This window comes from Protopterus annectens, chromosome 7.part0, assembly GCF_019279795.1.
Source record: "Protopterus annectens isolate FY-2018-M chromosome 7.part0, PAN1.0, whole genome shotgun sequence".
Taxonomy (NCBI): Eukaryota; Metazoa; Chordata; order Ceratodontiformes; family Protopteridae; genus Protopterus; species Protopterus annectens.
In genome coordinates, this window is record NC_056739.1 from 1,274,632,717 (window position 1) to 1,274,659,077 (window position 26,361).

At 38.3% G+C, this 26,361-nt stretch overlaps 1 protein-coding gene across 2 annotated transcripts in view; it reads left to right on the forward strand.

The window, feature by feature from the left end:
- MAP2K5 (mitogen-activated protein kinase kinase 5) overlaps window positions 1-25,932 on the forward strand; it is a 3,489,187-nt gene extending 3,463,255 nt beyond the window's left edge. For both annotated transcript variants that reach the window (XM_044077884.1, XM_044077885.1), the window contains one exon: window positions 24,743-25,932. In XM_044077884.1, the coding sequence (XP_043933819.1) occupies window positions 24,743-24,847 (105 nt within the window). In that variant the 3' untranslated portion in view covers window positions 24,848-25,932. The remainder of the gene's footprint in view (window positions 1-24,742) is intronic.
- The last annotated feature ends 429 nt before the right edge of the window (window positions 25,933-26,361 follow it).

Sequence of the window (26,361 nt, forward strand, 5' to 3'; positions counted from 1 at the left end):
GACACCACCTCATCAGCTGCACAGCCATGTACCATGTTCGAGCATGGAAGAGGGATTGCCATGCTACTGTCATCAGCTGGTCCCCATCACTAGAGAGGGAAACAGAAGGAGCTGCAGTGCTCCTGTCAATGACTTTGGCAGTTGTGCACCAGAGCAACGCATACATTATGCAGAATGTAGCAGGTGATGAACTTCTCTCATCTAGTAGTAGACTCACAGAAAGCCCCCACCACCACCACTGGTCTTGTCCAGGCAATGAGAAATGGCTTCTAGCAGGCCAAACACTCACTCAGTGCCTACCTGTGACTGGGAGAGGGAAGTGTTAAACCCTTCCTGAGCAGCTCCATGGGGTTATAGACTGGTGTCATTAGCCGAGATTTGAGTAGGTAGCCTGCATTACCTAGAATACAGAAAAAAGAAGGGGACGCATTTCAAAACTCGGGGGGTGGGTGATTACTCAGTGCTACCTGTGCTACTCCATAGATACAAGAATGACTATGTTTAGTACCTACGAACAAGGTGACCATGAGGAATCCTACCATGCAAGAAGAGGTGGTACAGTGAGCTTGTTTGCCAGATATGAGACTTGTGGGTACTACATGGACTTAGGACCAACACGTTGGCAATACAACCCCATGCATCATGTCCTGCCAGGCAGATGACAGAATGGTAGCCCTTCCTCTTTTAGTAGTAATCCTTCCTGAAGTCCATATGGGGTCTTTATAACAACATGGATGCAATCTGTAGAACCAAGCACTTCAGCTTGGTCCTTAGCTGACACTGAGAAGTAGATATACTTATCTTCATGTGCCATGAGTATATCAAAGAACTGAAGTATCCTTGAGGTAGAATCCTGTGAGATACCCCAGTATGCCCACAGTTTGTCTCCAGAAATTCCCTGTAACAAGTATAGTGAATACTGTACATACCTTGGTATCCACAGGAATAGGAAGGCAATGCATTATACTGTTCCCATCTGTGGGCCATACAAACTCACCAATATCCCAGTCCAGTGTAAACATGAACAGTAATTCCTGCTCATCAATGCTGAATTGAGTAATCCTTTGCCTATATCTCCTTCTACTATTCCGCTTCTCACACCTGGTTTTGGCACAACCAAAACAAGCAACTCTGAGTAGGACATAGCTAGACTGGCAATGAAAGTAAGTATCTTCATGGAATGCAAAGTAAATAGAAAAGGTATGGATTTGATTTTTATAGCCTGTCTTGTGCATCAGAATGCCTTTCTGATGTAGGGACTGGTCTCCCGTTATGGTCTTCCCTTGGCAGGAGCTGCAGCATAGAGTCTGGTCTTGCGGGAAAGCCACATGTAGTCCAGAGTACTGACTAGTCCTAATCCATAGGCCTGAACCTTTTCTGCAACATAAACATAATAATTTGGAGGGACAGGTAGATTTCTCAGAGGATACCACTTCTTTGGAACAGGCTTTTCCTCCATGTAAAACAAAGCTTATCCCTATTCCTATTCAGTTCCAATTTGGATCTATGGATGGAAAGAAATAGCCAGGGAATTGTTATAGCTAGGCTTGTATAAGCCCTAGGGCCGATAGCCTAGTACCAACCTATGAACCTATTTACTACTAATGAATGGGGGAGCAACACCTACATCTGCCTTTCCCTCAGTAGAGTTTCTTATAAATTCTCTATGGCATGACCCCAGAAATAATCTTTATGTTATGGGCATTATATACATTTAGATCTGCGTAAAGGACAGGGTAATACCAAATGGGGTATATGACTTTGCTTAAAATAGCCTGCAAGGGCATATAGCATAGTACTTATGTATAAATCTATAATTAGCCATGTACAGTCTCATAACAATGGCTGCAGCTCTAGACTCACCCAGTAGAATGATTAAGAGAATTGCTCTATTGAGTTATTTCTGATGTTCATTCACACTGCCTTTGTGGCTTATGGGTTCTGTGTCTGTACAAGCACTTACACTGGCAGCTTTCCAGAGTTCAGAATCCCCTCCTCTGGCTCTCTGTGATAGGAGATTGACTAAGCATCTCCCATCAGGGCAAGCTTAAGCCCTGTCACAAGTCAGTTATTCATACTTTTGTACCAGCTGTAAGATTCACACAGTTGAAGCTCTTCTTATTGTTTCTGTTTATCTGCTACATTTTCAAGTTCTGATAGAATAATATGGTGTTTTGTACAATTTTGTCTTCATTTTTGAGATCTTAGCTATTGTTTTAACACTGCTGTAGCTGTTTTTATTGTTAATTTGCGGTTTTAACATCAATTACTTAATTCATTTTTTTGTAGTGACTGTGTAAGTAAATCCTTATTTATGCTGCTTTAAAAGGTTTCTGTTTGATTTAAGGGGATCTGTATTATTTTTGTTACTGTTTAGACAAGTGAATTTTACTTTGTACTGTGACTGTGTGTACTGTTTACTACACTGTCCAGACTGTAGAGCAAGGTTTAGCACAAATTAAACCATTTCAGCTATATTTACACAGCTTAGCCCTATTTGCTGTATGAGAACATAGTCAATAGTTTTTTGTTTTTTATTATTGCTTCCTTTAGCTAGACCTTAACAGTGTAAATGTTTTATTCTGTGCTGGCATATTTTCCTCTGACTTGATGGATCCTGATACTGCTGCTCCCCATCAAATCAACTTACACCTAAAAAGAAAAAAAATCAACAAAAACGTGCTGCAGCCTACGGTTTGTGGATATGTTGTTGCCTTAAGCTGATCCGCAAACCCCTTACACTTTTCCCCATCACCCTCGGGTGTGAACCCGCAGCTCTGTATGGTGCAGGAGTCAGACGCATTCTCTGGGGCTGTTCCAGTACTTGGATATGGAAGAGCCAAATCCTTTAGGTGCAGGAGATGTCAGGGAAAGAGACCCCTTGTTAGACATAACACTCTGTCCCCGGATATTTTGTCATCTAGTGTAGTACAGAGTAAGAAGAAACAGAAGCTTCTCCACACAATGGACAGACATGTTATTACCATGTATATGATGATGCAGTTTCCTTAGCTAAAAGTGTTGCATAGTCAGCTAATCTTGGAGGCTATGGGGCTACCTTCTCTAGATATCAGTCTAAAGCCTTGGATTTTGATGGAAACTCTGATACAGACAATTGTGAATACTCTGATTCTGTCTAATCTGATTCTTTTGAAGGTGAATAGGATGAAAAACCCAAGCAAATGTTCACCTTTCCACATATACTCGCTAGGTTTAGAGATGTATTTGACTGGAAGAAATCAGCTATGCCAGAGAGTGGCAGAATGATCTTATTGAGGATAAGATTCCAAATGTTTTGGTTGTTCCTGGTCTTAGAAGATCTCTATAAAACTGCATGTGAAATCCCATTGGCTAGTGAACCAGATCCTAAAAAGGGTATGAGGAAATACAGATGTGCTGTGATCTTGCATCTCTATTTGATCCTTTATCAACTGACCCAGTTGCAATTTATCCAGCTGCCAAGTCTTACAAGAGAGACTTGGCGTATTCTAAACCTACACCAGCTGGATAAAATTGGCAGGTGTTGAGAATCTCAGGCAAAAAGGTTGGCTCCGCCTAGTAATTTGGTCTTTAGAATTTAAATTATCAGGCTTTCATGTGGAAATTTATTTTGTAATGTGCATACGGTTTAGATGATTTTGTTGCATCTTTGCCTGCTGAACAGAAGTGTTACATGAATGAGTTTATTTCTAATGTGGCAGAGGTTTCAAAACCTGCTTTGAGGAATGTCTTTGACACTGTTACTAGAAATCCAGCCACTTCTGTTGTATTGAGAAGGTTTGCTTGGTTACATAACGAGAATTTTTCAGATGATTTAAAAACAGAAGTATTTATATTTAGTTCTACTGCTACCCAGATTCCAAAGAATGGGATAGTAGAAGGGTATTTAGAATGTTTCATATTCCCAGCTTCTCCCCGTAACAAGCTGTCCAATTTCAAGAGGTAGAACAAACAGTATCCCAGCCTAACAAGAGTCAGGGTACCAAGAGTAAATGGCAAGAGGATAATGCTTTCCAACCAAATAAAAGGGGTTCCTTTCCCAAAAAGGATCCTTCCCCTGATAAAGAATGACTATGCCAAGGCATTCCTCCTACCCTTTCACCTTCCCTTTTGGAAGTGGGTGCTCATAATTCAGTGAGAGTACCTTTATTATTCTGCACAGCAGACATGAAAATATCGAGGATGGGTTATATTACACAAAAAAATAACAGGGAGTAAGGTAGGGTTGCCTCTTGTCCCTTGGTTGTGCATTATTTATACTGATAATTATTTTAAATATTCAGAAGAATTTAGCATAAATAGCCCACATGCATGTGAAAGGCAACATGCTACTTTTTGGATTTTCAGATGATTTATTATTTCAAGCCACTTCACTAGAATCTTTAAAAAAGCAAGTAGAATATTTAAAGTAAAAGATGGAGTTAAAACTTCCAATAAGCATGGCTAAAATTATATTACTGGTATATAATAAAACAAAAATGTGACTGAAAATGTATTTATAAGGGGCACTGGACGAGGAGGTAAAGTGCTGTATATATTTGGGAATATTACTTTGTAGTAACTGCTTTTCGCATAAGCAGAAGGATTATCTGAGAGCAAATATAGAGCAAGTTTGTAAAGATTAACTGAGGATACATAAAGTAGTAGGTGGTATATTCTCTGTTTGGTTTTGAAAGCGTGTAAAGCAAAAATGTACCCTATAGTGACCTACAGGACAGTGGCATGGTTTTAATGGAAGACCCCTGTATACAGCTGTTAAAAAGATTATGCAGTTCCCACATTCATTCCAGGGTTTGTATGTTGGGTATGAATTTGGACTTGTTATGAACATCTATTGTTAGATGGTCACTTAATTGCAAAATAGATTAGAATCATTAGATTTTCTGATAAGGCAATATATTTACCAACCAGAGGAGACTTTGTGGACAGTAATTTAAAGAAAGTTAAAGAAACGTATTTGTGAGGGGAAGAAGGCAAGAGTTAGTGGAATAAGTCGATCCTTATGACAGAACAAGGTGGCTTAACATTACCTAATTTGAAGGACTGTTTTAGAGCTATACAGTTAAGGCTCATATACATAACACCAGCACAAGGTTATAATTCAAAATGGAAAGGGATGGTGATGAAGCAAGTTAAAAGTTCAAGAAATAATGAGAGAGTGGAATTTTGAATGCAGATCATTGGCAGGAATAATAACTGTAAGATTAGGTTTCACTTAAATGTAGTTTGTTAGACATAAATACAGAATTCTCTTTGCATAGGCCATATTAAACAGGCCTATAACTTCATTTTATATTTTACATGCTGTTTCAATAGAAAGGAATGTTTCAGTACAAATGAACAATCTTCACTCAGGAATACTGATAAGAACGTGCTAACAGAACATCCAACATATTGAGTACAAACAGATGTTGTTTAGATGGTGTGAGGCTTGAGAACCAAGGTAAAAGAGGTGTGTAGAACCTGTTGTAAATTTGCAGGAATTTGGTATTATTGGGAGACATGCTCCAGACACAGAATAAGTTAGATTGGGGTGATACGCAGAAAGTTATTGCAGTGCAGACCACAGAAGTTTGGCATGACACTCAAATGTGAGTATAGAAGTTAGATCAGATAGTCAGCATTCCAGAATATTAATTATCTTATTCAGGAGGAAAGGAATAATTCTGAGTATAATGAGTGCAGAATCTACGGACATTATAATTCAGTCTGTTCAGCTTATCAGCAGTGTTATTGGAGACAATACAGATATCATTGGCGTCTGCCTCCACTGTACATAATAAAACATTCTTAACAAATCTACAGTGTAGGCAGAATTTAATCTGTAAGGTACAAGATGATTTGGCACATAAAGGAGAGACTGGCACCTGTTCAGCATAGTTCTGGGTAATTAAAAGGTAAAGGCATTTGTACCAGTTATTTCTAGTTTATTTCTAGTATTTACAGTCCTGTCACTTCGTACATGTAGTCTTTGAGAAACAAAAGTATTCCTTCACCTACCACCTAAGTGGCATCCCTTCAAAACAGGTACTGTCATTAGAGTCCTGGGCAAATTCATGGACAATGAACTCTCATTTGATCACACTGTATCAGCTATCGTTAGAAAATCATTTTATTTAGTTCAGCTAATTACTGAAGACATACCCTCCAGATTAAAAGAAAGTCATTATCCTGCTGTAACCCTCCCTCATCAGGTAGCATGTACCTAGATCCAGACATAACTTCTAACTAGAAAAAAGTAAAAGGGGTTCCTTGCAAAGAACATCTTGTGCTTGAGCTCCCTAAGCTACACAAGAGCAACTAGAAGCCCTATATGTCTACTCTGTTTCTTAATAGACTTAATAGACACCTTCAAAGACTATCTCTCCAGAGTAAACTGGGCACACCTAACCTCTCTCCCTCTTGACGAAGCTGTCCATTCATTCATCTCTATCTTCCTAAACATCCTAAACTCTCTTGCTCCCCTCCGTAGAGTCAAAATAAAATCTAATATATCCCCCTGACTAACAAATACCACCCGTGCCCTTAAGAAAAACAGAGACAGAATGTGGAAGTATTGGCTAAAAACCAAGATTTCTACACATTTACAGAATTATAAAGAACTCAGAAACCTGGTCAAAAAACAGATCGACAAAGACAAAAATTACTTCTGTACCAACCCCCCCCCCCTCTGCCCAAAGGTCACACCCCAAAATATTCTGGAACTCAATCACATATTGCATCCTGGAACCCCCACCCCCCACCCCAACCCTTGCCCTAGCAACACACCTGAAGAAACAGCAGGCTTATTCAATACCCACTTTACTGAATCTCTTACTAAGATGTTTCGCTCCTTCCCCTCTACAAACAACCTATGTACGTCTTAACCAAATCCCCCAAACTCTTTCATCCTTAAAACTGTACCTACCAACTACATAAAACCATTACTCAAAACTTAAACTCTGCTGTCTCTCTGCTGACAATCTACCCCCCTATTTCCTGCAGATTGCAGCAGAATCTCTTGCTTTCCCTATATCAATCTTAATCGCTCCATCTTCGAATCTTATGTCCCTTCCATATGGAAAAAAATTCTGCACCCTACCCATACATAAAGGAGGTAACTCCGCTGACATCTCTAATTTTAAACCAATCGCAATATTGTCTCCTCTCTCAAAAATATTAGAAAAATGTATCCACAAACAAGTCATGCAACACCTACTTCAGGAAAATCTACTTACAGCCACTCAACATGGCTTTCACCCCAAACACTCAACAACTGCTGCTCTAATATCCTTCGCTAACACTATATCCCTTGCTCATGATAAACACAAACTGGTCTCCTGCCTATTTCTGGACCTCTCCAAGGCCTTTGACACAGTCTCCCACCCTCTTCTTCTGGCCAGACTATCTAACCTAAACTTCTCTCCATCTACTATTTCCTGTTTTTTCAGCTACCTCTCTGATTGTCTACAATCTGTCAAATGCCTCTCTGCTCTATCCCCTCCTCTCCCAGTGAAAATGGGAGTACCCCAAGGGTATATCCTTGGCCCACTACTCTTTAATATCTTCACTAATTTATTACTTACCTCTTGTCCCCGGTCATCCCTTATTCAATGTGCTGACGACTCAGCCGTCATAACCATCGCAGATACTCCCTTTGACCTCAACTCTGCCACCCAAGCATCCTTTAACTCCATTGAATCATGGCTCTGTGACAACAAATTAATTCTCAACCCTAAGAAAGCTAAGCTCTTACTCTTTCTGCCCAAAAACCTAACTAACCTCAAAACAACTTTTTCTATACTGTCCCACAATAACACATCTATCACAGTTGAATTTAGCACTAAACTCCTAGGAGTCACAATTGATGACCTACTTAAGTTTGATTTACATGTGTCTAATTGTATAAAGAAGACTCACCAAAAACTAGGACTTTTCTACCTCAAAAAAACTTCTTAATTAGCAAGGCAAAAATTGTTCTGTCACTTGCATACCTTCTTCCCAGCCTTTTGTATAGCTGTAACTTTCTCACTAATCTGAACTCCTCACTCCTAACCAAACTAGAATCAACCTACAATAAAGTGCCCAGATTTGCTGCAAACCATACTGATAAGTCTCACCACTGTCTTTCCCTAAGACAGTTAGACTGGCTAGAATTACCCTATCAGCTCCTCCTCTCTCAACTGCAAATAATTCACTCTATCCTATACCAGTACTCCTTCTGTCCCAGCCTTACTCCTATTATCTCTAAATACTCCCAACCAGGCCTCTGTGTAGCACTGGTTTACTATCATAATCTCGAAAGTAAAAAAAAAACGGTACTTATTAGCGAAGTGTTTTGCCGAAAGTAGACATTACCAAACGTCCCTAATGCCGTAAATTAGCAGTTAATGCCGAAAATGTCGATCACGACATTTTCAGCACTTAACAGCAATCCCACCCTTCCTGTAACTCCCTAACCAGCGAACCTAACATCCCATTTATGCCTCCCACACCCCCCAACTATATATTCTAACTCCGAGATCGCACTACAGTGAGGAAAGGGATGTAGTTTCCATATCGCACTGTAGCGCGATCCCTGTGCATAATCGAACGTTATATTTGCGAATGCACAGTACATTCGCAAATATAATGTTGATTTCGTAGCTGGCACACATATGAACTATTTGAACATCTGTAGTTTGAATAGTTCATAGGCGTGCAATGCTACACCGATATATTGATAGTAAACACGTAGCACTGACCAAGACCTGCTACAAATATATAAACACAAGACCAAAACTGGTTGCAATCTTTATAGCTACAACCCTTCCATATCTTGGAATAAACTTCCCTTAGAAATTAGATCCCTTAAACAACCTAATCAATTCAAAAATGCCACTAGAGAATACCTTAAAACTAACTGGTCTTGCCACTGTACTCATCTTCCCTAAACTATTTCCCCATCCCTCAAAGACTGCTATCACCTCCTCCCCTCCCACTTACGCTCTCTCCCAGTATAATATCTGTAGCTCCCTTTTCTTTACATTCTGACTACCTGCCTTTCTTACAGCAATTAACTATCTAATGTATTAGCCTCCCCTCCTCCATGATGCATCACTCTTCTCCTAAACTCTGCTCCCATCTGTCTTTCCTATATTGCAACTATACCTGCCAAAATGTCTACAAATTATAGCTCCTAATTCTCGATATATATCAATTTATGTCTCTCCATCTGTATTGTTAAAATGCTTTACCACTTGCACAACCTCTTTACCTACTATGAATGTAAAATTGTACTTGCACTGTATGTATATACTGAATAATATTGAACTAATTTCCTCTGCTAATAAATTGTATCGTACTGTGGAGCTTTTCTCCCTGGGTCCTCACTGAAAATGAGCCACTAAACCCAGTCGGACTAACCTGGTCTACAAATGTAAAATAAATGATGTTTGTTCTTCTTCTTTTGGCTTTTCCCGGTTAGGAGTCGCCACAGCGGAACTCCGGTCCGCTAATGATTGGCAGTAGATTTTTCACGGGTGCCGAGGTGCCAGCTTGATGCCCAACCTTCAACGAAGGCACACCCATTCTACGCATGTCTTTCAAACGCCACTCGACCACGGGGAGGACATGCAGACTCCACACAGAAGGCGCTCTAGCCGAGAATCAAACGGGAGAACCTCTTGCTGTGAGGCAACAATGCTACTGCTGGACCACCGCGGCTTTTATAATAATAAACATGTAGTGACAGTGAGAGTTACAAAAAAGACATTTAAATAAAACTATTTGAACGCAGCTGGGACATTTTCTTAGAAGACAATTATTCATCTTAGCAGTTGTCTACAGCCTATTCTGAGAGTTCCACATAATGTTCTGGAACTGTAAACTGATGCTACACCACCTTTAAATGAAATGTGCAACTGGCATGAGTGTTGGGGAGAGTGACTCAGACTGACAGAAGCAGTCAGATCAGTGGGGTTATTTTTCTCTTTTTCCTAATGACTTTTTTTCTCTTAATGTTTACAACTCTTGTTCATGGAGCATTTTATAAATAAAAATAAAGGCTCTCCGCAAATCATAAGTGTTTTTTATGTGTTGGGGGTGGGTGACTCAGACTGACAGCTGCAGTTAAATCAGTGCGGCAGTTTTTTTCTCTTTTTTTCCCCTAGTGACTGTTTTTCTTTGATTGTTTAAACCTCCTATTCATGTTTATCTATATGTTTGTCTGGTGGTGGGGGAGTATTTTGTAAGCAGAAATAAGACCCCCCCCCCAGTTGTGGTGCTGTCAGATAAGAACACTCCAAATTAGGTTACTAAAATATGTGGTTAACTGTCAGACAGAAGCATGTCCCTGGTATGCTTAAGTATCGGGGATGTGCTGTTATCATCCAATAAACCACACTGTGTTTCAAGTACCTGGTCCTTGTGTATCAGATTACCTGTAGTTAAAATTAGGTGTTTTTGAATTTTCTGAGTGAAAGAATTGTGAAAATGGATTAAGGAAAAATATTCCTTAAACATGATTTACTTTCCCAGAGTGCATCCCTCCCACACATATAATGATCTCCATACCTCCCCATATTAAAAAGCATAACTTAACAATACCTTTTTGGGTCATATAGAGCCTTTCAGGCTGAAAATTCACAGTTCTTTTAAGGCGTACTGTTATTTACAGTTGCATTCTTTTTCTACCCTAGGGCCAAAAACTTATTGCGCCTTTTGTAGTCTGAAGTTGAATAAACCTGATAACTACTGCCATAATTTCACTAAGTAACTGAGCATTGTAAACAAGAATATATGATACTATTGCTGACTCAGGGAACAAAGATGGGAGGAGGGCAGGACCTGAAATTTGCAAAATTTCCTCTTTAAAAAAAAGCTATGTGTAATCTCAGTTACCTCATTACATTTTTGCAACTATACATTATAGACTGTGGAACATGTGTAGAAAATAAATATTTAAGATAAATTGTAAACCACTGTATGACACTTTTAATGAGGATTCTCAGACTTAACAGTAGTTGTCACCTCTTCCATGCTAAGTGAATAAAGTGTAATCAGACAGGTGAGTTAGGGTAGTATCACCAGCTGTGTCCTCACATTGCATCAGAGGCAAAATGTAGCTTTCCAAGTAAGCAAGATCATGTCAGGCTGCCTGCATCCTTGAGACAGTCGGGGTTAGAAATCAAATTAAAATTATTAATAAGTACTTTAAGTTGTTTTTTTAATTTATTAATTATATAAACTTTAAAAATGTGTTACAAGTGAAATCCGTCTAATCTTCATGTATAAAACACAGAAATACATACAAGTACAGTAACTTGTATATTACTTTTTAACATCTTTATTACATTTTCACTTAAGACACAGGCAAACGTGCATCAATAGCAAAGAAAACAAGACATATTAACACTTTTTATGTTTACCTACATTACTCATTACACATCTTTTCTTTCTTTGTAACTATCATCAGTCCGACCTTACATAAATTGCAGAATTCCTGCCTTCCCTTAAGCCACACTTCTCCTGCTCCTGAACATTATTTTTGCTCCTTCCCTTTTCTAAAGACCCCATGTCCAGTTCTTTTATTTCTGTTACAATTTTCAGTACCTCAGGTTTAGTTGCTTTAGACTTTAATTTCCATTTTCTGGTAATTGCTTGTTTGGCAGCCAACAGAATTAAACGTAATAAGGCCTTACTGTGTCTAGGCAATTCAAATCCTGTATCTGAGCTCAAAATATCATTTCCTTAGTTACAGCCATTTGCTCACCCTATATTTCTGACAGAGAACTCTGAAGGGATTTTTTTAAACTCTGCCAACTCATTACACTCCCAAAACATATGTTCCCAGTTACCACTTTCTTTCCCATCTCTCCTCCAACATTTGCTATGTACCTCAGGGAAAATTCTTTCAAGTCTGCTTGGGGTATAAAATACTTATGCAAACACTTCCAAGAAACGTTCTGAAGCCTTCTGGACTTTGTTGAATAATTGGGAGCAATACATATGGTCTCCCAGTGCTCTTTTCCAGTTTCTTTTGCCGATCTTTTCAAACTTCATTTGAAAGATTCTTATACTTCTCATGCAGTATTTTACGTGCCCTACTAATTATCCCTTTTTAACAGCTGCTTTTATTCTAGAGTCTACTAAAAATTCTGCCAGAGCAGGTCTTTCAGTTTGGATTCCCCTAGTCTTTCTCTTTGCCTGTACTCTATCAGTCCCTGGTAGGGAAGGCATTCTCTAGCCTGCAGTACCTTTCTCTGTATTTGCTCCCAATACATTGGTTCTTTTGCCAGTTTTCTCCAGTAAATTGCAGAGCCTCCTGCCTATTTTCTGTACACCTACTTGAAGTTACCCTTATTGGCAAAATATCCTTTTTCCATTCTCATGTTGGCTTAGTTCTTAGAATCGTTTCTGCTGCTTTATAAATATAATATTCACATGGAAACCTCAGTGGGATTGTTTTTTCCTGTCGTAAACACAAATGAAACTAAAGTGGTAATCTGACACAGTACTAATTTTTCAACATTGCGTTTCTGCATCTTTATAAAGTAACTGCTTATTTTCTCCTTTTATTCTGTGACCCTAAGGAATACAGTATTTCTTTGTCTTTACTTTTAGTCCATGATCCTGCCACCATGAGTTAGTGAGGGATAGACGCTTTTGGAAGATATGGATATCTTCAGGTGAGCTGATGGGAGCTCCAGGTTTGTAGTCATCAGCAATTTTAGTCAACCAGAGGCTGCTCACATTAGCTTTTACACCAGTAAAGTAGATATGAAAAAACTATGGTCCCAGCAGTGAACGTTGGAGGACGCCACTGGTGATGAGAATTTTCATAGGATCATAGAAAATACAAGACAATTGACTCATAAGACCATTTACACTTTGCCAATATGCCCACCCTTATGCTGACCCCCCCACCCCTTCATGAAAAAGGCAAAGCAGGTCATTCTCAGAGTAATTTTATGGATACCCATGCAGTTATCCAGGTTTAATTTGAAGGATGCTAGGGTGTCACTCTGTTTAACTTGCAGATGAAGTTTGTTTTAGAGGTGGGGTGGGCAATGGGTAATACATTTCTCTCTCTCCAGTGCATTTTATTTATGTGCTTATGTGTTTTTGGAGACTTAAGTCTGTATTTCTGGTATTAATGGAGCTATTTAACTTACAAAAAACAGAAGGTTGAGGTGGGCAAAGTCCCTAATGGCACAGAATGTAAGGCATAGATCACCATGCAAGACCTTGTAAGAAACAAAGTATAGGGATAGTGTTTCAAGCCTTTTTTGGTAGTTTTGGGACTTTGGCCAACAGTCTTCTTGGGTAAGAGCATCTAGGACCTTTCCAGTTGCTTACTATGTCTGGAAGTGTACATCCCAAAGAGGACATTATAATCAATAGCAGGTGTAATTAGGTGCTGCATAAAGGATGAGTTGCCTTTAGGTATTAGTTTTACTAAACAGAAGAATTTTAACTACTACATGATGGTCAAAGGAGAGGGAATTATCTACTCATCACCAAGATCCATCACTAAGTTATCGTTTTAGAGTTGTGTATTGGCTATACTGTATATTGAGGGGAAAGAAGAGAGTATTGCTTATCCAATGTGACAATACTAGACTTTTTCTGCATTTAATTTTATATATATTTTATAAATATTTTATATATATATATCTATATATGTATATATATATATATATATATATATATATATATATATATCTATATAGATACACTAGACAATCTCGAAACACTGAAATGCCGAATTTCAATATTTCGAGACTGAATAGTCAAAAGTGCAGTTACGCGAAACTGTACTACGTCGAATGCAGAAATGTCTAATCCACTATCGTGGTGTCGCATTTGTGATGTGCGGTGCAGTTTGTGGATTTATCTGGGGTTTCAGGTAAGTGGTGTTTGTGTAAGGGTACTGGGTAGGGATTTTAGTGTGTGTATGTGTGTGTAGTGGTGTTTTTTTTGTGTTTGTGTGTTTAGTGCGACCTCAGAGTTAGTATATATAAGTACGGGGGTGTGGGGGGGGTGCAGGTAGGTATATTTTTATGTTATGTTGTGTTTGTGTGTGTTTTGTTTGTTTTAGTGTAGTTTGGTAGGTGTATGTGTGTGTATTTATATGCTTGTAGGTAGAGTAGGTGTGTTTTGGTATTATGTTGTGTTTGTTTTAGTGTAGCTTGGTAGGTGTATTTGTGTATTTTTATGTGCTGGTTTGTGTGTGTGTGTGTGTGTGTGTGTGTGTGTGTGTGTGTGTGTGTGTGTGTGTGTGTGTGTGTGTGTGTGTGTGTGTGTGCATATGTTCACAATTGTGCTTTTCTCGGTTTTGGGTTTTCGGGTATGTGGATTTTCTACTATTCAGTCTCGAAATACTGAATTTCAACATTTCAGTATTTTGAGATTGTTTAGTGAATCTATATATGTATATATATATATATATATATATATATATATATATATATATATATATATATACATATACATATATATATATATATATATATATACATAAATATAAATACACACACACACACACACACATATATATATATATATATATAATGGATCTACCTGACTAGATCGACAAGGCAGAACACCGACAACAACTTCACCGACACCAAATCATCGACAGTTCACAAACACGACAACTCATACACTCGACACATCATAACAACAAACAAAACAAATCCCCTGTCCAAAACCCACACACACAACACAAGCACACCAAAATCCTTACAAACCAACACTAACCCTTACATACACAACTATCTACAACCCTAACCGAAACCCTAACCCTAAGGTCCGTCACTATCGCACACTCACCTAACCCGCGCCCTAACACTAACTCACTTAACCCGCCCCTAACCCAAAAATATCACTACTGCACCCTTACCTAACCCGCGCCCTAACCCTAACTCACTTATCCCACCCCTATCCCTACAGACCGCCAACATCGCACACTTACCTTACTCGCACCCTTACCTAACCCGCGCCCTAACCCTAACTCACTTATCCCACCCCTATCCCTACAGACCGTCAACATCGCACACTTACCTTACTCGCACCCTAACGTCCGTCACTACCGCATACTTACACATCCTTTCCCCATCTCAGTGTTCTCAGCGTCGGTGTTTTCCTCCATCGGTCTTCTGACTTGTCGATCTTCTGAGTCGTTGTCGGTGTTCTGCCTTGTCAATCTAGTCAGGTAGATCCATATATAATATACCACTTGTTTTCAAGGGTTAATTTGTGCTGTAATGAATAAATTTATAGATGTATACTAGGCTAACAACCACTACAACCCATAAAAGCCTAGCTGTGCAGCCCAGATGTGACCCACAAATTTGATTTATAGCGATAATTTACTGACTGTCTCATAGATGCCAAAACAGGGGTGCATTTCTGATTACCCATCCTTAGGTACAAGTTGTGTTTAAATAGGAATCGGGAGAAACTTAGCTTCACATGGATAGGGACCCTGTTCCAGAGAATAGGAATTCTCTGAAAAACATCTGTCAATACATTATGTCATATTTATGTTGCAAGCAAAATGAATCTAGTACTTCTGATGCTGTTTTGTGAATGTGCAAAATATTCATCAAAACAGGCTCCAGGCATGCCTTGTATGCCAGGCAATGATTACCTCTCAAAAGTCTGTGTGATACTGAGTAAAAACAGGGCTTTGAGGTGATCAGTGTAGGACATTGTGTTTTATTCCCTGTATTCTTTTTGTAAGGAACCTTTGTGGATGTTCCATTTTTTGCATGTGTCTGGTAAGGTACATACCAAAGACAGCATTATACTTTGTGATGGGCCTGATGAGGGCCGAGTAAAATGGCATGATGACCTCTTCAGACCTGGATGCCATGCCCTTGCTAATAAGTTGAGCAGCATAGTAGGATTGTCTTGCTACCCTGGACAGACCTGGTCCAAGGCTAGGCTGCTGTCTGTACAAATTCCCAGATCTCTGACTAGTGAATCAAATTTTAAAGGTGTTTTATTGATGATGTAGTTACTCAGGGTAGAAGACTTCCCAAAAGGTACTGTAATACACTTCTGGGTGTTGAGCTTTAAGCCATGGCTTTGGCACCAAGTATTTATCTGTATTAGACCTTCCTGAAGGATGTTCTCATCTGAGGGGGGATTCACTGACTGCTCCCTGTTTGCAATCATCTGCAAACTTGGTTAGCCAGAGGCCTTTGACATCCGAGAAGTAGATGCCAAAGAAGAGTGTACCTAGCACAGAACCCTGGGGAACTCCACTGGTGGCCACCCTCTTTGTGGAGCTGGCCTCACTGAATTTAACCTCCTGGGTCCTATCAGTGAACCAGCTTGCTATCTGACATGTTACAAAAGGGTTTATACCTAGTTCTGGAAGTTTGTTGACAATGCCTGAGTTGGGGTATTTTATTAAATGTCTTAGCCAGATTGAGGTAGGCAGTATGCTTTGTTTTCCCCTCATCCATTGCCTTAGTGACCTTTACAAAGAAGTCTGCCAGATTCAGTAAGCATGACCGTCCTTTGACAAAGCCAAACTGGGATGGTTCCGGTGTCTGGAGGTCTCCTATGGTCTTGTAGATGATTTTCATGATAATTCTTTCCTTGGCTTTGCAAATAAGACTAGTCAGACTAATGAGTCTGTAGTTTTCCAGAATCTGTCAAAGGTCCTTCGTTATGAAGGGGGATGACCTCACAGTCCCCCATTCATGTGGCACAAAGCTTGTTTTAAGACTATAGTTAAATAATGACTCCAGGGGCACTGATAAGTCGTATTTTAGACTATTCGTGAGGTATCCTAGAATGTTATTTTTGCCATTGAGGCCATGTTATTTAATGAGTCTAGACAATATATGCTCCCTAGTTATAAGTGGAGGTTATTATAGGGGATAGTTGGGGGTGAGAGGGGGATAAAGTTGGAGCTGAATTTGTCCGCTAAAAGGTTTGCTATATCGCCAGACTCAGTTAATGTGGCACCATTAATCACCAGTTCACCACATTACTGTGTGATGCCCTTGAGGCTTCTGACATAGCTGTAGAAGGCCTTATGATTTTCTTTCACCTTAGAGGAATCTTAACCTCAAAGTTGGCTTTGCTTATCCTAATTAGCCCTTTTAGTTGCATGTTTCCTTTGATGAGAAAGTATTTACCAGTACAGGCATTACCCTTCCTGAGTTTTCTCATCATTATTTTCATTTTGTTGCATATCCTGTTTAATTTGGGATGCTACCACGGTGGGGTGGTTTGTTTCTGGGGCTAGTTCTGGGCTTGCTTCTGGTAGGTAAAGCAGCCGTTGACTTGATTGTACAGAGTTTCTGAGAGCAATACAGCATAGGCTGGTGTGTCCTCAGGTTTTGGTGGGGCAACCATCAGTTAATAACAGGTAATTTGCTTTGTAATACTTCCTGTTACTGGTTTTAATGGGATAACAGAGTTGATTTTGCTTTCAAAGGAGACAGCTTTATGGTTGGACCCTATCAAGGAGGATGACAAATCGTGGGGGGGGGGTGTTCTCCTATATTTGTGAGCATGTGGTCCAGTATATTATATTAGAGCCTCTAGTTGACATATGCACTATTTGGTCAATTTTTTTTTGTATTTATAAAGTCTAGGAATGTCCTTGCCTGTAGATCTGAGGCATTGTAGAGTTCCCAATCTGTAGAGGGTAATTAAAGTTTCCCATGAGTAAGGTGTTAGGTTGGATGGTAAGTGTCTTCAGTAGGTCCAGGTATGCAGTGTGTGCTTCTTGGGACATAGAGAATGGTCTTATAGCTGGCTAGGATATGGTACAGGATTTTGTCTATGGTGATCTGCATATGGAGGAATTCTAGTACACCATCCTGTTTGACCACACTAGAGGGTATGCTTGTTATTGATGTATATTGAGACACCTCTACCTTTTGCCCTCGTCTGTGCAGCTAATGGTCTAAATGTGTGGAAGGCACTGAAACCTTGCACTGCAGCCGTACTCTGTGCCGCTTTAAACAATTTCTCAGTAACGGCACAGATGTCTATATTCTCAAGTGTGAGGAGGGCTTGGGGGTGTGTATATATATATATATATATATATATATATATATATATATATATATATATAATGTGTTGATTTTGCTATGTTGGTAGGTTTGTCAATTTGGCATTGTCTAAAAATAGCACTGTAGGGGCAGACAAAGCCTTAGCCAATATTCAAAAGCCTAGAGGAGAAAGGTGCAGACCATCCTTGAGCAGTGTGGGCTATCGATCATGTCCTCTCAAGCTGACAGATATTGGATCCCCGTAGAATGTCACCAGGAAGACATCCAGTTGTTGAAATCAGTCTTTTTTTTTTGCTCAAATTGTGGCATCATCCTCAGTGATGGTAATATGCTGCTCAGTGCCAGGCTAATACCAGCCTGAGACACACAGTCTGAAAGCTTCATAATGTCTCTCTTCATATAGTCCAGGGAGGTACATAGTCTGTCATTTACACCTACATAGACTGTGATGGAGTCATACTGGTACTTGTGGCATAATGCCTTGAGTGCATGTGTGATTTGGCAGATCCTGACCCCGATAAGCAACTAACAGTTTTCTTCTCCTTTTCATCCTAGTTAGAGGGGCATCAGTATATCTTACAATGGAGACCCTTATGATAAGAGTCCTTTGAAGTGTGTTTGCTTGCTTTTAGGGGCTTAGTGTTTTGTGGCTTCACTGAGAGTAACAGTATGTGTGGTGTTAGGTGTAATTTTTTTCTGAATGCCTTTGCACTTACCGAGACATAACTCTGATAGGTGGTCTAGGTGATCTTTGTTGTTCAGGAAGATTGCTTTTAAATGTCTCAGCAGACATTAATGTATGTGTGTGTATTGTGTACTATGTGAGGTGGGTGTTGTGTGTGTGTGTGTGTGGTTTTGACAAATTGATGTGGACTGTAGCATGAGACAGTTGCTACATTGTCTAAAGATGCCCATATCCAGCAAGCTGGCTACAGAGAAGTTAGAAAATTGCATATCCGTAATGTCTGTTCCTTTTATTTTGGAGCTACAAGAGGGTGGTGTATTGGGGTTAGAAGGGTGCTCTGTTTGTGCAGACTAATAGGGGTGCTTTATTAGGGCAGCTTAAGATAAACAGTACTAAATTCTGCTAACTTTAATGTTTACACAATATTGAATTCTACTAAATCTGTAGATGTTGCCACTTGGGGCTAAACTAGTTGCTCTAAGCTTGTTAACGAACACAAGGTATTTGCACAATATTGGAGCTTTACAGGTTACAGTTTTATGAATCATTCTACAGAGAAAATGTGTTTTCTAGGTGTTTGCCTCTGTACAGGCACTGCTAACCCATACAGGCATGAACATTTATAGCAGCACAGAAAAAAAAACAGAAAACTAAATAATGAGCTGTCTGACCAATAAAGTGTCTACACTGTAAGTCCTTTTTTGTATTTTCTAACTTAGACCAGGCAAATACCCCCTGCCACAGAATGAATAAACCCAGTCCTCTTGGTGTAAAAATACAGCAGAAGAGACCCACAAGTGCAATGCTAACACAAACCACTTAAACAACTAGCTGGAAATCCCTTGCTGAAGGTAATTTCAAGACAGTAACAGTGAGAGGAAGAGTATTTTTTTAACAAAAAATGCATTTAAATGTACAGATAAAAGCAGGAAACAAAAGTGATCACTAAAAATAACTTAGGTGCGATTTAGCAATCAAGTACTTAACTTTGGATGGCATTGGATACAAGTAAAACACTTCCGGAATACAGGCTAGGAGTATAAGCTTTGCTGAGCTGTAGGAAAATGAACTGGAGACAGTACTGGTTTACTGGGTGGGCACTCGGTATTATGGGTCTATGGAAACCAGTGGGTGGGAAGATTACATAAATGGCTCGTATAGTAAGTAGTAGTAATGAAGAAGGGGAGGGAGGGACTCTGGAACTCAGATAATCGTAAGGGGTGGAGGACAAAGAGACACAGCCTTATAAAATTGCAGCAGAAGGGTTAGAGGATGAGAAATATTTCAAGGAACAAGCTAGCTACAGGGGCAAACAGCCAAGTAAAGGCAGTATTGGAGCTCTTTCAGAAACTTTAGCATAATGTGTTAGTGAGGAATGGGCCAGACACAGAATGCAAGCAGGTAAATGATAAGTATAATATAAAAGCTCTGGAGCAGAAAGTGGAGCAGAGATAGTTCTCTCGCTATTGCACTTTTACCACAGTTTAAGGCACCAAACTATGCAGGCATTTACCAGTAAAACTGTTTATGGAAAAATACAGTAAGGCACAAATCTGGTAGTAGGAGTACCCAGTTTTGCTACAACTATGAATTAAACTCCAATACTTTGGCCCAGCAGAGTTTCATATACAAACAGATATCTTTTACAAGTAATTCTACTTATGAAATAGAAGTGCACAATAACGAAGGTCTCTGAACAAACTCAAAAATGCAATCATTTAGAACAGAGCAGAAAAGTTTAAAGTAGTATCACCACACAGGACACTATAAATGTACCTGAATATTTAAGCAGAATTGCAATAATTACAATAATTTAATTCTTTTTCCCTTTTAGAAAATCTAGTTACTCACAGTTCCACACCTCCCCAAGTCTTGTCTAAATGACACTGGACATGTGTAGCTCTGTGTTGGAAAGAGGAGATAGCTAGAGTTCTGTCTAATCAAATAAAAGAAATATTGGAGCTGTTGCAGAAACTTTAGCTTAATGTGTTAGTGGGGGATGGGACAGGCATACAATGCAAGAAGGTAAATGATGAGCAGAATATAACAACACTGAAGCACAAACTGGAGCAAAGACAATTCTCTCACTATTTATGGAAGAAATGCAGTAATAAATTATTAAGGCACAAATCTGGTATTAGGGGAACACAGTCCTGCCACAATTGTAAATTAAACTACATGACTTTAGCCCAGCATGGTTTAAATTACAAACAGTTTTTTACAAGCAATTCTACTTGTGGAAATAGAAATGCAGAATAACTAAATTAGCTGAACAAACTAAAAAAAGCAATCCGATGGAACAGAGCAGAAAATTACGTTACAATGCAGTATCACAACACAGGTCACTATAAGTCCAAAAGACTGTGTACCAGAGGGAAATTTAACAATAATGGCAAGTTTGCAGTCATCTACAAACTTAGTTAGCCAAAGGTCATGATGACCAGTCTGGAGATCAGACAAAATGATGTCAAAAAGGAGGGATCCCAGTACTTAGCAATGGGGCACACTATTGATTAGTTTCATAATTTCAGAAGAGGGACCTGCCACCTTAACTATATAGCTTATATTTTACAGCCTGTTGGTTATCCACCTCACCACATGAGTCTACTTTTAAGACACTTAGCTTTTAGCTTATTTGCAATAACAACGTGGAGTATAATATCAAATAGTTTGGTCAGATCCAGATAAACGTTGTGTACAGAATGACCACTGTCAACAGCCTGTGTGACCTACTTAAAGAAGTTAACTAAACTCTGTAGAGAGGGTTTCCCTTTGACAAAGCTAAACTGATGTTGGTCTAGTTCCCTAATGTAACTAAATAAAGGCTTAAAATTATCCTTGGATTCAAAAGCTAATGTAAGTTCATGAGTTTCCTTACTAGTCCTGGTAGTAGCTTTTTGCTTTTTATTGATATTTTTGGCTCAGTCTTTAATATGAGGAATTTTAGATCCATTATAATATTTAAGAAGTTTTTTTTCTTCTTATAGAAATTATTTACATGGGTGGGCCACCAGGGTGGTTTGTTCTTAAACTTCCCATTATATTTGGTTCTAGCAGGTATGGCCAGGTCAAGGTACTTAGCTATGTGGGAATAGAACCCCTTCATATAAATAATATCTGTGTCAATGTCAGGTCTGTTGCTAATACAAATGAATTTGGATAACCCAGCATAGAGTTTGAGGTGGTTTGTCTATTTTAAATGCCAGAATTCAGAATTACTGACTGCAGAAATTTTAGTAATTTTGAAAGAGGTTATGAGTTTATGGTCAGATTTAACCAGGGATTGAGAAATTAGAGCAGTGCTGCTTGAAGTGGCTATATCAGTTAGGACCAATTCAAGAGTGTTATGTCCTCTAGTTGTTTTAACTATTTGTTCCAAATTATTGAATTTATTTATTAAGTCAAAGAATCTCTTGGCATAGCCAACATTACAGGTGTAGGTGCTCCAGGTTATTGATGTGTAATTGAAATCTCCCATTATAAAGACATTTTTGATAGTAAGTAGTTCATCAAGTACACTTGGGATCTTATGTGGTCATCAGGGATCATTGAAGGTATTCCTGTGGCAGGCTGTAAGTTGGTTTATTGTCTTGTTTGGAGTAAGTTGGAGTTAATTGAATTTTGTTTGTGGGTCTGTGGGAATCTGTTTAGAGGTGATGTGGTCCTTGACTATTGTGGAAACTCCTCTGCAGTTTCCATTAGGCCTGAATGCATGTTAGAAGCAAAGCCCAGGTATTGGGGGGGGGGTGGATTTTACATTGAAGTCAAGTGTCAATAACTACACAAACATGCATGTGTTCAAGTTACGAGAGCCTCAGGACTGGGCTGTCTATTGTTAAGACTTCTGGGTTGAGAAGGGCCACCTTGATAAGGTCCAATTTAGAGCTGGAAATGGCTACTTTGATATCTGCTATGTTACAATGTTCATTAACTGGACTCTTTGTAAAAAAAGGCAATGTGGGGGCAACATGGGCTTTAGCAAGTATGTGGATACAATTGAGCAAGAGGTGCACACCATCCTTGATGAATCAAGTTGTATTTTCGCTCATTTTGTCCCATGCCGATGCATCCTTCATCCTCCTAGAATGATGCCAATTACTAAACAATTGTAGAAGCCAATTACCCTTTTTGAATATAGGTATCATTCTGGGTGAAGGAGGGATTCCACTCAGGACCAGTGCCTTGCTTGTATGGTGAGATCCAACATGTCTCTCTACGCACTGTTGAGGGGTATGCACATCAAGTCGTTAACACCCAGATGGACTACTACTAAGTCATAATCATATTTGTCTGGTGAGAGAGACTTTAGAGCCCTTGTGATGTCATGGATCTTGGGACAAAAGAAAACTAACTGTAATCCTGTCTTTGTCCAGTCTTGTTGGTGTGGAGTCTGTGTGCCTGACAGTAAAGTCATCAATTGCTAAGACAATTGCTTTTTTTTACTAATAGTTTGTGTTCTACCTCCTGATGACCCTTTACTGTGCATGAGCATGGTACTGATGTGTTGGTGGATAGCTGATTGAGACCTAGTCTTTTTATTTCTAGGAGGCTTCGGTACTAATTTGTTATACAGCATCAGCATAAATCAGTTTAGTGTGGTGGTAGGATGTGATACTTACAGGCTGTCATATTGTCATATCATCCAGACCAAAAGAAGACATTTAATATCTCAGCCACTTGCATGACTGAACATGTTATATATCTTTCCCACTGCATACAATGTAGTAAATTTTATATTGGCAAGACGGATTCAAAGATCGTATTAGGGAACATATTTATTACATTAGTAAGCTAAACTGTGTCAATGCCTTAGCCAAGCATGTTAACGGTGCTGATTCTGCGCATCATTTTAAGTTTCTAGTCATAGGAAGAGTTTATGAATAGGTGATATACGGCTAAGAACAGAAGAGTTAGAATCTACATGGATAGTTAGGATGAGAGCTGGTGCAGGGAATGGTTTAAATGAGTGTGTACCACTTAGGCCTAAATTGAAGTCTAGATCCCTTAGAAGGTAGTGCTATTTAAGTGAGTTTATGTTTTTTTTATATGTGTTTTATGCATTAATGTATTTCACTTTTTAATGATTTTTTTCTTTAAATTTATTAATTGGAGTTGTCATGTGATTTCATTGTTTTAAAAAGGGTGTGTTTCTGATGTGTACTTCTATTACACCTGATGAAGCAACTTTGTGAAAGCGCTTGTGTTTGTTCTGTGCACTGGTAAAGTTTTTATACTGGAAGCAGCAGCAGCCGTGGTTGTGTCCTTACTGGTTTTTGTTCATGTGTATATATATATATATATATATATATATATATATATATATATATATATATATATATATATATATATATACATATATATAATTTTGGCACACATTTTTCACACAAGTGAATGACAGTGTAGAAGCTTCCAGTATCTGACTATATTCAGCAGGAGTATATAAAGGATGTTGATCAGAAGTCATATGACACAGAACCGAGGGCAGCACTGATTTAGTATTTTTACTACCCATTATGCCATCGATAATGTTAATCATTCTGTCAACACCTGCATCTCACCATGACATAAATTTTATGAATTGGTGAACTTACCTTCTCTGTGTCACAGATTTGAAGAAAATATTACCAAAATGATATTGATTAAAATCTGTTGGCAACTTTTGTGTAAGCTAATTAACTATTTACATACAGTCAAATACTTCATATTTTATTGAAAGTTAAACAAAGTTGGTGACCATAAATAAAAGAAATGATGAAAAGAAGTACTTAAACATGCCTGGTGCATTTTTAATGGTTGGCTGTTTGTACTTATTGCATAATTATTTTGCACTTTGGTTATGATTTACTTCTTAATTGCTATATGACTAGTTCTTGCTTTCACCCTCTGGCCCCATAAAGCACCTGAATGCAGTAGCTAGTACACTTGTCTTTTTTGTGATAACATTCTGTGAATGTATAGTATTAGTGGATTTGAATTCAGAAATGTCAATCTTTGTTCTTAAAATATTAGTATGTTTTTAATAACGTGAAACAAAAATTTATTTTTTTATTCTTAGAGTAATCCATTTATTATGCAATACAATGATGGCAATACTGAGGTAGTATCCATGTGGGTATGCAGAATGCTGGAGGAAAGAAGATCCCATCAAGGACATCAGTGACTGAAAATTATTTTAACATATTGGCAGTAAACAGATTTATTCGCCATAGTTCAGACGAAAGGGACCTGGGAACAACCAGACGTAAATGGATTTTAGGGCTACATTCATATCTTCAAGTCAGAAGTAGAAGATGTGTGCTATATACCAAACTCTTTGTGGCAATATGAAGAATTGTAATTTTGAAGACTTGGAATGCAGGGTACAAATATCATTAAGTACCCATCTTTTTCAGCAATGATATTTGTTTTACTTGACTAAGTTGACAAAAAACAGAACACTTTTTATGTACAAGGATTTATCTATACACTGTTTTCACCATTGCTTTTGACAGGACATTTTGCTTGTTTCTGTTTTACTTGTTATTTTTATTGTGTTTTATTTTATTTTTTCTAATTATATTAGAAGTTACAGAGCAGTTTACAGGATTAAGTTCACTTCATTTAACTGTAAATGGCTATTGTGTTGTATTTATTGAACATGTTACATTGCTAAATTTCTTTTGTATCTTTTCCATTTTATTTAATCCAGTGATGTGATCTCTGCTATTACAACACAAGATTTGTAGACATGATTCAAGAAAAAAATATGTATGTACAAACACATAAACACTGCAGAATACAAAGATGAGTTCATCTCATGCATTTGTTTAATCACTGTCTTATGTCATCATTATTAATAATCATAGAAGGTAAGTGCTGATAACTAAAAGCTTTGAGGAACAAAGAACTGAAAAAAAAGAACCTCTGAAGTGTGGAAGTTTGAATTTGAGACAATATTTTTGTTAACCAGTATGGGAATGATGTATACAAACATACAATGAGAAGAGAAATAGTGAATAATTTTAAAGTTTGTTTTATTTCTGCTGTGAAGTTGAATGTAAAACTGTTTTATCACATTTTTCTATTTTATTCATTATATAGCAACTTCCATTTGTTAACAGAAATTGACTCCTCTTGGGAAACTTAAACAGAAACAAAATCCTACTAAGAAGCAGTTATATTTGTATTAAATCAGGAAGTTAATGTATCATCCCTTTTACTTGCTGCTGTTATAATACAAAAATAAAATAAAACATATTCTCCTAAGTTCATCTGATTCTTTTGCTTCTCTACTTGTGGTCACGCTGAGCTGATTATGACATCATACTTATTCCCATGCTTTTATGAAGGAGTTATTTTATGTAAGTTATAAGCTAAAGACAAATTAATTAAAATTCAAAGATTCACAAATGAGTTGGAGTACAGATCATTAAGTAGGAAGAAAAGAAATATGTATATACATACAGTGGATATAAAAAGTGTGCACACCCCTGTTAAAATGCCAGGTTTTTGTGATATAAAAAATGACACCACAGTAAATAATTTCAAAACTTTTCCCACCTTTAATGTGACCTATAAGCTGTACAATTGAAAAACAAATCTGTTAGGGGAAAAATATAAAAAATAAAAAAAACATACAATAGGATGGTTGCATAAGTCTGCACACCTTTAAACTAATACTTTGTTGAAGCACCT